At 55.2% G+C, this 14,298-nt stretch overlaps 3 protein-coding genes and 1 non-coding gene across 4 annotated transcripts; 1 reads left to right on the top strand and 3 right to left on the bottom strand.

The window, feature by feature from the left end:
• Positions 1–1,111: 1,111 nt before the first annotated feature.
• B0I36DRAFT_359444 (uncharacterized protein) lies at positions 1,112–3,890 on the bottom strand (the record flags this gene model as incomplete). Its single annotated transcript, XM_046158126.1, has 3 exons — positions 1,112–1,373; positions 1,442–3,546; positions 3,606–3,890. The coding sequence occupies 3 exons, from the start codon at positions 3,888–3,890 to the stop codon at positions 1,112–1,114; spliced, it is 2,652 nt and encodes an 883-aa protein (XP_046016923.1).
• Positions 3,891–4,886: 996 nt separating this feature from the next.
• Positions 4,887–10,439, top strand: B0I36DRAFT_237070 (uncharacterized protein; the record flags this gene model as incomplete). The annotated part of the gene is made up of 3 exons (XM_046149512.1): positions 4,887–5,342; positions 5,404–9,837; positions 9,900–10,439. The coding sequence occupies 3 exons, from the start codon at positions 4,887–4,889 to the stop codon at positions 10,437–10,439; spliced, it is 5,430 nt and encodes a 1,809-aa protein (XP_046016922.1).
• A 658-nt stretch (positions 10,440–11,097) lies between these two features.
• B0I36DRAFT_t30 lies at positions 11,098–11,196 on the bottom strand. Its single transcript has one exon. It is a non-coding gene; the product is annotated as a tRNA-Leu (tRNA).
• A 947-nt stretch (positions 11,197–12,143) lies between these two features.
• B0I36DRAFT_71253 (A1 cistron-splicing factor) lies at positions 12,144–13,900 on the bottom strand. Its single transcript, XM_046163255.1, has 2 exons — positions 13,546–13,900; positions 12,144–13,492 (listed from the first exon to the last, which is right to left on the bottom strand). Exons 1-2 carry the CDS (start codon positions 13,794–13,796, stop codon positions 12,469–12,471), a joined length of 1,275 nt encoding a protein of 424 aa, XP_046016921.1. The 5' UTR covers positions 13,797–13,900; the 3' UTR covers positions 12,144–12,468.
• Between the last annotated feature and the right edge of the window lie 398 nt (positions 13,901–14,298).

Genomic DNA, 14,298 nt, shown 5'->3' with positions numbered 1-14,298 from the left:
GCACAGTAGCGGCTCTCCTGGGTCAGCACAGCACATGGGCACGCACGCACGCCGCACGCCGCACGTCACTGCTGCAGCTTCCGCGAACAATGATCGACGCCAGAGCCGGGGTGGTGGGCTCTACTAGCATCCCTTAGGGTATTTCGTGAGTTGCGCGGACGCGTTTTCAAGTCCTCTCAAGCTTTGGTAAAGGGGCGACAGGACCACCAAGCTCACATAAGCTCAGCTTCTTCTTTGTCAGGAGCTGAGCATGATTGATTCCTCCGGTGGATGTGTCAAGTCGGGCGCTTTGAAGAACTCGCCATCAAGCAGGACCTCGGGACAGTCCGTCTCCAACCTGCTTCGCTCACCATGCCTCCACTACGGGAGACTGGCATGCTGAGGATGCTGACAGCTTCCCCCCACTTCCCCGTCCGGCGCACTATGTGTGCTCTCTACGCTCTTCACTAGCTCTAGTACGGCTGGCTGTGCGTCCCAAGTATGCTGCAGTATACTAGCTAGGGCTTATGGTTTGTCGCTGGGACCATCGGCAGCATCTGCTCACCTATTTGTACCTTGCCTACGACTACATCTACGGAGTACCAGTGCTCTCTTCGTCACTCATCTGGTGCAACACGTCTTGAGTCTCCACGCCTCATTTGGGCAACCCCCACTTTCCCAAATTCTGGTGGAGCTGGGTTGGGCTGCTCCCATGCCATTATGACGCCAGCGACAACCATCACAATTGCAACTTCCCCATCTGGTCTCTCCTTGCCATACTCACCTCAGCACAAAGCCACCAGATGACGGGATGCCTCGTGTTCACAAGTCAAGACATGTCCTTCTCTTAGCCTAATGATCAGGTGCAAGATGTGATGATTCCAGCGCTCATCGCAATGCTGGTGCAGTTGTCCTGTATTTGTATGACGGTGGTGCATCGAAGAGACGCCTCTGAATTGGATGCAATGGCCGTGAGGGTATCCGCTGTGCTCTAAATACAGATATGGTGTATACCAAACGCCGTGACCTGAAACTGCCGGGGGCAACAAAGACTTTGAACGAAATGGAGTGAGAAAGGAAAGGAGGAGGAATTAAGAGATTGGATTGGTTTTGAAGCGCTCCTAGTGTCTGGCTAGAGCTTGGAACGCACAGCCTCAAGGCGCCACTTAACGTCTTTCAAGGGTTTCGTCGACGGCTCCCATGCATCGAACTGTTTGAGGAGCTCTGCCGTTTCCTGCGAAAGCTCAGTCTTGACAAAATCTTCCTCCAAGAGACCGCGCATGATCCACGGCAAGAGGTATGGGTTGGGCTGTTTGCTGACAGGAAGTCGCTTTTCAAAGTGGCACGGTGTCTTTGCTACGCTTGAAGTCTCCAGGGCATGAACAACAGCCAGGCTAGTTATAATGGTCAGAATATGCAAGGTCACCCAGTCCTTGATGTTCAAAGCGGTCAGGGGACTTACTCATATATCTGTTGTTCATCGTAGAGCCGCGAATGGCCTTCGCCTGAGTATAGGCTGCCAGCCAGGGGGACAGAAAGCTCGCGGATGAGGCCGTGATCCGAAATGCCTAAGTTCCGGAGTTTGAGGGCGAAGCCGATGAGGTGCGCAATAAAGTCTGAGGCATGGACTTGGCTGTTGATAAATACGGCTCGAAAAATGTAAGGATGCGCTGCTGGGGAGTAAACAGCCGAGTCCAGAGGCACAAGCTGGTCGTCTATGCTTCCAACAAAGGTTACTCTTGCACCGAAATCCAAAACCACCTGTAGGGCTTGCTCCAGCCGTTTCGATATCTCGCTCTCTGCGTCGCCAAACTCCCACAACTCTGCTGCGGAGCCCATGAGCATTCCCACGCCGGCTTTATAGTCGGCAAAGGGGCCGAGACAGACACCAGCCATGGCGCAAATCCCGATTTTGGCACTAGTCACGATGCCAAGTTCAATGAGCTTGGCTATCAGCATGAGGCCTACCGGAACGCCTTGTGAGTGGCAGGCCAGGATGATGAGGTCGGCTTGTCGAATGTGCTCGATCCAATTGAGCAGCAGCTTCCATAGGTTGTCCACACGCTCGCTGATTTTCCCGTCGCCCTCGAGGGCAATCTTTTCAATTTCGCAATCAGGGCTCCCGTTGGCATCGGCCCACTTCCGGATTGCATCTGCACCGTGATTCATGAACCTAATGGACGTCCCTGTGGGCTGCCCGATCATGGGCCGGAGATAGGACGCCGGGAACCACCCATGAACACCGATAGCAATCGCCTTCTTGACCTTAGGAGGTTCCTTGGTCAGATAAACATGTTTCGCGGGGGGCTGCTGAGTCCTCAACAGGAATTGTGCAATCTGCTTGATCACGGATGGATTGTCCTTCAGGCGGTATGTCTGGTTGAAAGAAGGGATGACAAGGTTGGCGGGTGGGATTTTATGTGGCGTCAGCGGTCTTTGTGTTGTCGTCACAGGTGTCGCCGATGTCGTAGCAGGCTTCACCAGTGTTGACTCAGATGGCGATGACCCTCCTCGTATAGTTGCTGTCTCGTCCAGGTCCAACGAATCAGGGCGCAGTCTCTTGGATTTCTTGGAGCCCAAGACTTTCGTTATGGACGACGTCTTCGCAAGCTGGCCCTTTGCCTCAGGAGCAGTGGGTATAGGTTCGCCCAGCTGTGCACTGTCCGCCTTTTGCGGATTCGTTTCGGACCCGTCTCCAATCACGGCGATTTCACCCTGGTCTTTATCAGCACCGCCGCGATTTTTCTCTTCTTTCCCTGCATCCCGAGACCAAAACGCCCACGTGGATCCAGCGGAAGGTTGTCGCGCTGTCGGTGCCGTCGGTGCTGTCGTTGCTGTGGAAGCTGTCGAGGGGGCTTTTGAGGATGCCTCCCGTTCTAGTGGTGCGGCTTGAGTGTCTGCTGGCTCCTCACTGGTGTTTCCTTTGTCATCAGTGGATGGAGTAGCGGCTGAAGATCCCCAAAAGTTGAACCACGAGGCGGCGCTTTGCGCCGAAGGCTCTGCGGCCCGAGGCGCTTCCTCTGTTGATTCCTGGACTCCCTTCGGGTCCTCCCTGCCGCTATGCACTGCCTTGGCTACTGTCTGCTCGACATTCTCCGGCTGCTCTCTCTGAGCAGGCATTGTGGGCTCTGCAGCAGATAAAGTATCTCGCACAGGAGCCCTTGTCAGCCAGCTGAGCCAACTAGTAGAAGTTGAAGATGGCTGCTCCTGAGCGGAATCTTCTGTCCCGCTGTTCGCCGGTGTGGCTGTGGCAGTCGTTGCGACTATCGCTTCTGCCGCTTGCTGTTCAGCTCGTGATTCAGATCGTTGTTCTGATTGAGTTATGTCGCTTGGGACTTCTGCGATACCCAGCTTCGCGACGTCACCGTCCACAGGTTTTCGTCCTGTCTGCGCCAGGTCTTCCGAGCTCGCTGTCGTGGTGCGCTTGGTGCTGAATCGAGTCAAGTCTGCCGCATGGCCGGCACGAAGAGTGTTTGTGATCGCGACCTCGCGGGCTAGCTGTGTCGAGGCTTCCGGCTTGGGCATTCGCGGCCACGTGCCGTACCAGCTTCGGGTTTTACGGATCGTCTACAGCGACAGCCTGTGAGCATGCCGGCCAGACGACGTCATTTGTACTGTTTACTCACCTTCGATGCAGCAGGTGTCGCAGAATCTCCCACGCCAGGCGTTATGGCCGAGACATTCGTTGAGCCTCGTCGTGTCGACGGCATGGAGGGGCCAGAGCTCGAGGTGTCCAGTGCAGGAGGCGCTGTGGCGATGGAAGCCGAAGATGCTGAAGCGGGCACTGGCGACAGATCCGAGGTTATCGTCGGTGCTTGTGACGCAACGGGCGCCGGGGTCGCAGCGCCTATCAGGCCCGCACTGGCCGGGCCTGCTGGCGGGTTGGTTCGTTGGCGCTTCCGAGGAAACATGATGTGCTTGGGACCATGCCGGCCGCCATCACAAGAAGCGGCGACGAGGTCGGAGAGGGACGAGTCGCTCTTGAGCCCGCGTGTGGATTGTTGTCAACATGTGGTTGCTGCCTGGGGAAGATATGGACAATGGCCTCTGTGTTTTGATTGTTGCGGCCTGCTGATGACGCAGGCGCACATGCCCCAATTAGTGGCTCTTAGCTTCTCTGGCCCGCTGGCTACTGGTCGCAATGGTGCTGTAAAGATAGGGCGGACGGCCTTTCTGGGCCTAGCATTGTGGAAGCTGCAGCCTCGCATGGAGGGGTCTTCCCGGCGCGTGGTTGCTCACCAACAACGGCCTAGAGGTCAGCGCCGATGGACAGTATGATACCTTTCCTTTGCGGCGTGCTCAGGTGCGAACAGCATGTCGATACTTGGACTTGGACCTGAAGCTTCCTCCAGAGACATAATATATCTCAGCTGCAAGTAATTAGAGTAACCAATCGGCTTTGCAACGTGTGACCCGCAGGGCAATTGGCGCTTATGTTGTGAACCTCTACATTTCTGCACCTCTGAGGGCAGAGGTGTGATTTTGCCTCATTTGATCCCGCAGTCATTTCCCTCAACCAGGCAATCCAGACTTTGTTGGTATGCTGGGTCCAGGGGTTGGTAGTATGTAACAGGCAACCTGGAAGGTCATTGCTGTCTTGTCTTACATCTCGCTGTGCAGGGCGGGTGGCTCGTGATCAAGCGTTCTCAGGCGGCGCATCGGCGCCGCAGGGGTCCTGGAGACACCCGACGCTGATGGATCCCTCGCAGCGAGCGGGTCTCCCATCCTTATCCACGCTTATCGCGATAAGATTCTCTCCAAAAAAATTCCTGGGTTCGCCTGCAAGCACCCGCCTAGCAACTGGGTGTCGCATACTGGGTGCCAGTCTCACCTTCACTGTTTTCTTGACTGCTCCTCCAGATCTCGACAATAGCTTGCGGTGCAATCACGCCGTGACGCTCGAGACGATGAGCTCCCTCAAGAGAAAGGACGCTCCTGGCGTTCAGCCTTCACCCAAGAGAGGCAAGACAGGAGCAGCCTCGACACCCTCGAAGCAACCAAACAAGGCCGGAAAACCATCCAAGGTCTCCGACGCCAAATCGCCAAAGGACGCCCGGGCTAAATCGCAAGACAATGCCTCGACAAAAGCTGCACCCAAGACCGCCGTCAGCCGTCTCAAGGAGGAGGAGCCGCTTTTCCCGCGTGGAGGTGGAAGTATCCTCTCGCCACTCGAACAGAAACAGATTTCCGTTCAGGCCAAGCAGGACGTTTTGTTCGAGCAGGCCTCTGGCCAGGGCACGAAGAAGACAGGCAAGGCCGCCAAGAAGGGAAAGAAAAATGGCAAGGACACCAAAGGCGGCAAGAAGGCAGATGCGGCCACTGGCGGAGAAGCTGGAATCCGGATCGAGAGTCTCAACTACAAGGTATGTCGCACTACCTCGGTGTGTCGTATCATATTTTGCCACTACTGACTTGTCTATAAAGCGCCTCGTCAAAGGATCCCTCGTTCTTGCACAGATTACAGACATCAGCCCTTTGGAATTGACTCTCGCGCTGCCAAACAACCTCAGCGGCAGTGTTCCTGTCACAGCCATTTCCGACACTCTCAATGATCGGATAGCAGCCGAGGCCGAAGGCGACGACGACAATGACACCGAAACTCAGGACGGCGATCAAGACGATGGTGTCGACCTTACTAGCATGTACAGCGTTGGACAATACGTGCGAGCCTACGTGGCCTCGACTGTGGAAGAGACGACAGCCACCTCCAACAAGCCGCGGAAGCATATTCTATTGTCGCTGCGCCCCGAGCACACCAATGCCGGCCTGTCCAGCTCAGATGTTGTCGCGAACACTACTGTCATGGCCACCGTTATGAGTGCCGAGGACCATGGTTTTGTCATGGAACTTGGTTTGGACGACTCGAGCCTACGGGGCTTCTTGCCGCGCAAGGAGCTAGACAGCAGGATTCCAGAAGCGCGAATGCAGCCGGGCAACGTTCTCCTTTGCTTGGTGACCAAGATCGCCAACGGCAAGGTGGCTCAATTGACCACAGCGGCGAACAAGCTTGGCAAGATTCAGAACCACGCTGCCGAAGCGACCACCATTAATGCTTTCCTTCCTGGATCGGCGGTCGAGTTGATGGTGTCCGAGGTTGTTCCTCGTGGCATCGCTGGAAAGGTCATGGGCTCTCTGGACGTGACGTGCGACCTGTTGCACTCTGGTCTCGGTCCCCAAGCCGTCGACCTTGAGGCAAAGTTCAAGATTGGGAAGAAGATCAAGGCCAGGATTATCTGTAACTTTCCTAATGCAAAGGAGCCCAAGCTAGGCATCTCGCTCCTCGACCACGTCATGACCATGCAGCCATTGACGACCACTTCGAAGAAGTCACCGACTGAGGTCCTGCCACTCTCCTCCAGGGTTGAGAAGTGCACAGTCACTAAAGTCGAGCCCGAAATTGGTCTCTTTGTTGATATCGGCATCCCTGGCCTGAGCGGTTTTGTCCATATCTCCCGAGTCAAAGACGGCAAGGTCGACATGCTCTCCGCTACCACGGGTCCTTTCAAGACTGGTTCTGAACACGAAGGCCGTGTGGTTGGATACAACGCCCTGGACGGCTTGTTCCAGCTCTCTTTCGAAAAGACGGTCTTAGAGCAGCCATTCCTCCGCATTGAGGATGTTCCTGTTGGCGAAGTTGTTCACGGCCAGATCGAGAAGCTCTCGATCAACCAGGACGGTGTGGGTGGCCTGCTGGTCAAGCTCGCGGACGGCGTCAGTGGATTTGTCCCTGAAGCTCACATGGCCGATGTGCGCCTTCAACACCCGGAGAAGAAGTTCCACCCGGGTCTGAAGGTGAAGGCGCGGGTGCTCTCCACTGATAGCGTCAAGCGTCAGGTGCGATTGACACTGAAGAAGACCTTGGTCAACTCTGACGCGCCTATACTCAAGTCTTTCGATGACGTGGTGGTCGGCATGCAGACTCCTGGTACAATCATCAGTGTTCTGCAGAATGGTGCTATTGTCCAGTTCTACGGTGGTCTTAAAGGCTTTCTTCCCGTCTCTGAGATGAGTGAAGCCTACATCCGGGATCCCAAGGAGCACTTCCGCGTTGGACAGGTCGTCAACATTCACGTCCTCAATTTCGATGCCGACACAAGCAAGCTCATTGTGTCGTGCAAGGACCCCTCTGCTTTTGGTCTCGACAAGCAGAAGGCGCTCAAGCAGCTTTCTGTTGGCGATATCGTCTCTGGCAAGGTCGTGCAGAAGACGGAAGATGATGTCTTTGTTGAGCTAGGGGATGCTGGACTCAAGGCGATGTTATCTGTGTACCACTTGGCCGACCGTCCTTCCAAAGGAAAGTCCGCCATCAAGACCATCCGTGTCGGTCAGACCTTGTCCGAACTAGTCATTTTGGACAAGAATGAGGGCCGTCGTTACATTGCCGTTTCCAGGAAACCAAGTCTCCTCCAAGCCTGCAAGGACGGACAGGCTCTCAAGTCCCTCGACGATGCCAAGCCTGGTGCAGTCCGGCAGGGCTATATCAAGAACATCACAGTGACTGCCGTCTTCGTCCAGTTCTTTGGCCAGCTCGTCGCTCTTCTCCCGAAGTCCAAGATTGCTCCAGAAGACCAGAAGAAGACAGATTTTGGGCTGCAGAAGCACCAGTCCATCGAAGTCATCATCAGCTCGGTTGACAAGGACCTCGGCCGTATCTTTGTGGCACCGGTATCTTCGCCTCAAACTGATGCCAAGCCCGTGGCTAAGAAGGCCGATGCGACAACTGCACCAAAGGCCGAGAACCCTGTGGATACCAGTGTTTCATCTCTGGACGATGTCGTCGTTGGCCAGGTGCTCAAGGCGAGGATCGCCTCGATCAAGAGCACTCAGTTGAATATGCGTCTGGCCGACAATATCCAAGGACGTGTCGACGTATCTCAGGTCTTTGACTCCTGGAAGGATATTGACAACCCCAAGTCGCCCCTCAGCAAATTCAAGGTCGACCAAGTTATCCAGGTCCGGGTGTTGGGCGTCCACGATGCTCGCAACCACAGATTCCTCCCCATCAGTCACCGTTCTTCACACATGGTCTTTGAACTATCAGCCAAGCCAAGCGATGTTAACGGAGCAGAATCACCAATGGTGACCATGTCCGACCTGAAGGTTGATTCTGAACAGCTGGCCTTCGTGAATAACATCCAGCAACGAGCGCTCTGGGTCAGCTTGTCACCTAACGTGCGAGGCCGCATCGCCTTCACCGAGATATCTGATGATGTATCACAGCTGGAAAATCTTTCTGCTAGTTTCCCCCTAGGTTCTGCTGTCCGGACACGCGTGGTCGCCGTAAATCCGAGCGAGGGCCACCTCGACTTGACTGCTCGCTCTAGCAACTCATCGCCAACTCTGACCTGGGACACTATTAAGCAGAATATGGTGCTACCGGGCCGAGTAACCAAGGTCAACGAGCGCCAGGTCATGGTGCAGCTCAGCGAGACTGTGTCTGGTCCCGTCCACCTCGCCGACCTGAGCGATGACTTCGAGACCGCCAACACAACCACACACACAAAGAACTCCATCATCCGTGTGTCTGTTGTCAGCATTGACAAGAGCAATAAGAAGATCCGCCTGTCATCACGGCCATCAAGAGTCTTGAACTCTGCACTTCCAGTCAAGGACTGCGAGGTTTCGAGCTTGTCACAAATCAGCGCCGGCGACATTGTCCGCGGCTTTGTCAAGAATGTAGCGGACAAGGGTCTGTTTGTGGGTCTTGGCGGCGACGTCACGGCCATGGTTCGCATTTCTGATCTATCTGATAAGTTCTTGAAGGAGTGGAAGGACCACTTCCAGGTCGATCAGCTCGTGAAGGGCCGCGTCACGTCCGTTGACCCGGCCACTGGCTTCATCCGCATGAGTCTGAAGTCCTCCGTCGTAGACAAGGACTTCAAACCCCTGATCAACTTCCACGAGCTCCGCGAGGGCCAGATTGTCACAGGCACTGTCCGCAAGGTTGAAGATTTTGGCGCTTTCATCCTCATTGACGGCTCTGCCAACATCAGCGGCCTGTGCCATCGGAGTGAGATGGCTGAGAAGCCGGTTGAGGATGCCACCAAGCTGTTTGCTGAGGGTGATGCTGTCAAGGCCATCATCCTGAAGCTGGACAAGCAAAAGAAGCACATCAACTTTGGACTCAAGCCTTCATACTTTGAGGACGAGGATAGCGAAATGAGCGAAGATGACGACGAGGACGCGGGTGCTGCACTGCTCGGCAGTGACGATGAGGATGAGGACGAGGGCTCTGAAGAGGAGGATAGCGATGACGACAGTGACATGGTCGAATTCACTGGCCTCGGCGGTGACGACTCAGACTCTGAAGAGGACGAGGACGAGGACGAGGATGTCATCATGGCCAACGGTCAAGCCAAAGCTGTGGAAGCCCTGGATGCTGGCGGCTTCGACTGGTCTGGCAACGCGCTTGACGATGTCGACATGGAAGACGCCGAGACCACTGGCGATGGCGCCTCCGCACAAGACAGGAAGAAGAAGAAGAAGCGGAAGGCCACAATCGAGGTCGACAAGAGTGGCGACCTGGACGCCTTTGGTCCGCGTACGGCCGTCGACTACGAGCAGTTGCTGAACCGACAGCCCAACTCTTCGGCGCTGTGGATCGAATACATGGCGTTGCAGATGCAGGTCAGCGAGATCGCCAAGGCCCGCGAGGTCGCCGAGCGCGCCGTCAAAACAATCAACAGCGCCGAGGAGACGGAGAAGCTCAACGCCTGGATTGCCCACCTCAATTTGGAGGTTCGCTTCGGCACCGACGAGACGGTCGAGGACGTCTTCACGCGCGCTGGCCAGGTCAACGACCAGCAGGAGGTGTACCAGCGGCTCGCGAGCATCTACATCCAAGAGGAGAAGAACGAGGTAAGTCTCTCCTGCCGGAGCATGAGTAGCGCAAGCAAGTGCAGCACTAACAGCCCACATAGAAAGCCGACGAGCTCTTCCAAGCCCTGGTCAAGAAGTTCGGCGCCAGCTCGCCCGACGTCTGGATCAATTACGCGCACTGGCTGCACTCGTCACGCAACGAGCCCGAGAAGGCGCGCGCCCTTCTGCCCCGGGCGACCAAGGCCCTGCCCAACCACGCCCGGTTCCCGCTCATGACCAAGTTCGCCACGCTCGAGTACACCTCGGCGCACCGGAACCCGGAGCTTGGGCGAACCATGTTTGAGGGCTTGCTCGCCACCTTCCCTAAGCGCTTCGACTTGTGGAACCAGCTCCTGGACCACGAGGATGTGCCCGGAGCAGACAAGGCCGTCGTCCGCGACATCTTTGACCGGGCCACCCGGATCAAGGGCCTCAAGCCCCGCGCCGCGAAGAAGTGGTTCAAGCGCTGGGCCGACTGGGAGGAGAAGAATGGCGATGCCAAGAGCAGAGAGAAGGTCAGCGCCAAGGCGGCCGAGTGGGTCAAGACGAGAGCTGCTGCTGCCGCTGCTGCTGGCGACGCGGAGGCGGAGGACGATGAGTAAGGAAAACTGATGCTACGAGGCGAAAAGAAAAGTGTGCGAGGACTCGACTGGGAAAGGCCCTTTCTCCGTGTTGGTAATTGTGTACAGTGGGACATGGTCTTGAGCATAGCCGTGAAGTCTTTTTGTTTTCTTGTTATTCTTGCTCCTGAATCATTGCAGAACAAAGAAGTATATAAATGAGAAGTATGATCGATGATGAGGTTCTGACATTGGACTGAAGCATGCTCGTTCTTCCGTGTAGTCGGAGTACGTCGCAGAGTCATCCCCATGTTGGTTCCTGTTGCCTGGAAAACTCGGAATGAGGTGGTCACAATTTGTAGTAGGGTAGCGAGAGATGAGAAGACCATGAAGAAAAAAGAGAGAGAGAAAAATCTGGGATTTCAAAGAGATTGAGAACATGAGCAAACATTGACGAAACGGGAATATGACAAAGTCCCAGAGTCGTTGTCAAGGATGGTTGGCTCGGGCAGGCAGCGCGGGCGCCCGCCTTGGGGGCTAATATTGAATCAGGGTCGCAATCGACCACGCACAATCACGAGCAAAACAACAGCCGTTGCAATCCTCAAACGCTTCCTAAAAATGAAAGCAGCAGATCTTGACAACAAAATTATTCCACAAAAAGGAAAAACAACCAAAACGTCTGATTAACAAAAAATGATGATGAGGACGAGACTCGAACTCGCGCGGGTTGCCCCATCAGGAAGTAACTGCTAAGGTAACCTTAACCTGACGCCATAACCAACTCGGCCACCTCACCGGTGATTGTTGAGATGAGGTTGCTAATGTCCATATATATAGACATTCTTCTCTGTGTCTGGACGAACAACCATTGGTCTTTTTCGTGGTCCTTCACAGGATATGGCCTAAAATCGCTTTGTGATGAATTGAGCTGCTTCTCGTGGAAAAATGTATACTGGGGAGAATGCGACCATGCAACAAAAGGAGATCAGTAGTCGTCTCAAAGGATCTGGCTCCCCACAACCATGTCGTACACGGCAAGACATGCACACATAAGGCCAGTCTTGGCACGAGTGGCTGGTCCTGGCACCAATTGGTACTTTCTCAAAATTTCGGTTGCTGTCCAGGGAGCGCCTTTGTTTTATCCATGGAAGACAGTCCAATTCGAATAGACCACCTCGCATCAGGCTGGGGTTCTGAAGATAAGTCGCACATTCGAGGGCTACATCCCGCGGGACACATGAGTAGTAAATCTGGCGGCAGAGGCCGTCTACAGCCCGCACGACGCTGCCAACTTTGTAATAGTTGGTCACACACAAGAGCCTTGCTACACTACGGTATTGACCATCTCGGCTGCCGGCTGGCGCTGTTGTGTTGCTATGCCATGACGGCGAACTTTGAGTTGGACAAGCAGATCTCATAGCTCCATGATTCGCCAATGGTCATAGCATGAGGATCGCAGGGAAAAGACTGTCCAGCGAACAGGACACGCGAGACTTCTTGACATGTGAGATGTAGATGCTACGGTGGCTCGAACCTCGCGCCACATTCAACTCGGCCATGTCGTCGAGCCAGTGCTGGTTTTGTAGTTCGAGCTCAGCTGCTCTGATAATGATCTGGAAGTCAGGACAGCCAGGTCCAATGGTAGTTGTTCTATAGCTCTCGCAGTCATTGCTTCGCACTAGATTCCTTCTCCGCGTAGGCGGGATGATGTGCGTCTTCTCACAGGTAGAGTTGCTCTACCGCGAGCGAGAGTTCTTCTTCATATCCTCAGTCTTGATTTTGTTGACACAGATCGAGCCTAGCAGAAATGGCTACTATGCTGCGAGCGCTTGTTTATAACTCGTGATGGTAAAGTGTCCCAAGCAGGGTACAGACATGCTTGGTCTATGTGAGACTCGTTGTAATTTTCACGGCTTTCACAGTGGAAGCAGTGGCTTTGCGCTGTTTTCTATGGGAGCTGTCGTAGTTGATGTTGCAAGTGGCTGGTCACTTATCGCGGCGCCGGTGATAGCTTCCCCGATGGACATGGAGTACGAGACAGAAGTGTATCAACGTTCCAATGCTTAAGTCATGTGTCATTCCAGGAAACCATGTCGGTTGGTCGGCCTTGTTCATCAAGCTCAACCACGGTTGCGGCAAATTCGCCCCTTTCGTCCTCATCCTCAAAGTCGGAAAGCTCGGCCTCTACGAGCTCGCCGTCTTCCAGCATGACGGTGCCAGATCTGACATAGTCGGAGCTCAGGTCCCAGCCCAAATGCTGCGCTAGCCAGGCCTCCAGCGCAGAGAAGGTATCTTGCAGCAGCAGGTGATCTGGCGTCCGATTGCTATCATCAAGGGACTGCAGCTTCTCCATCAAGCGCGACCTGTACGTGGTCAAGGACTTCTGCAACAGTTTTGTGTTCTCGGGCATCATGTCAAAAACGTCACCTTCAAGGAACTGCTCGTTGTAAACGATTTGAGCATGAAACGTGCGAATCAGACTCTGGCTCAGAGCAGGGCTTGACACTGCCAGTTCGTATGACCGAAAAATGATCCTGTTGACAATGAACCACCACTGCTCGAGGCAGGAAAAATTGCCGAGATGCATGCCAGTCAAGAAGGCGAACTGAAGCTCACCAACGAGATGGTCTAGACGCCGGGGGCCTGCCGGGTCTCCAAGCGTCCTCAATACCCAAGCTGTGGGATCGAGTGCCTGTTGTGTTCGTTCTGACCCAGTTGACTCGGGATTGAAGAGTTTGATGTCTGCAGGGAAGGTGAAGCGCAGACGCCTGCTGGCTTCCGAGTAGAGCTCAGCTTCAGCTGGTGGCTGAATCTCCCCAGAGACACGGTCCGACGTCGACACTCCCCAGTCTGGAGCAGGCTTGCCCGTGACTGCTTCGAGCACGCCGCTGTCGATGGCATATGTAAGATTGTCCCAGACCGACTCTCGATCCATAAAGACGGGGAGGTCGACGGCCTGCGTTTTTGCTGCAGCGGAAAACTGCAAGTGATACGGGGGCAACTTTGCCGATATGGCCGGGAGCCGTTGAGCAAGGGTGGCCTGAGAGTCCTCGCTCGGCGGGTTGACTAACGCCTCGGTGGACTGGTCCCATCTAGAGAAGTGTCAGCCAGGGCTCACACGGGCAGGCAGGGCTTGGTGACAAACACTCTGACATGGATGCGAGCAGGCTCGCCTGGGAACGCAGGCCGCTGTGTGACGAACCAGTGCCCGCTACGGGACGAATGCATCGCCGAGGGGGCGATCCATACGAGATGCACGCCTGGTGGAATGCTCTTGCAGCCGAGGAACGGCTTGGTGGTTGAGAAGGCGACGGCATCGCAGCCAACGGTCACTGCCGCTGGTAAGTGGTCGAGGAGCAGCACATCTCCTTCAACATCTTGCTGGTGGTGGTCCATGGTCCTGACGTCGAATCGTCACGCGTGGCTACTTAGGTCTGGCCTGTTGAACTCAAGCCCGATGGTCTGGGCGGCGTTTGTGGTGCAAGCACAACCTCACATCCCGCTGGTGACTGGTGACTGGTGACGACACGTCAAACCGGGCGCACCCCACTACTAGCAATAGTTCAGTGCCCCGCAGTGCTCGAGCACAGAGCACCCTCCACGGATGCCAGACTCGACCTACACCCACTGGCATACAGGACGCCTCATCGTCAAGCTCGCGCTATGCAATATCAAAACACCGGCTAGGTTTCCGGCTGCTTTTGCTTGCTGTTGGCCGGGTTCTGCCCAATGGCGCAGAGCAGGTTTGGGTGGGCGAGAGGCAGGAACGGGATGATCACAGATTTCATCATCGCCAGTGAGCACATGCTGTTTTGGGGCTCTAGCACCCAGCCTGGTCCACCAAGAAGTCAATACTCCGTAGTGCGGCACGCCTTGTTGCTCCATCAGCCCTGCAAAC

The sequence above is a fragment of the Microdochium trichocladiopsis genome (genome assembly GCF_020744255.1).
Source record: "Microdochium trichocladiopsis strain MPI-CAGE-CH-0230 chromosome Unknown B0I36scaffold_2, whole genome shotgun sequence".
NCBI classification, from domain to species: Eukaryota; Fungi; Ascomycota; class Sordariomycetes; order Xylariales; family Microdochiaceae; genus Microdochium; species Microdochium trichocladiopsis.
The sequence above is the reverse complement of the archived record's forward strand: the minus strand, read 5'-3'. Positions and strand labels throughout refer to the sequence as shown.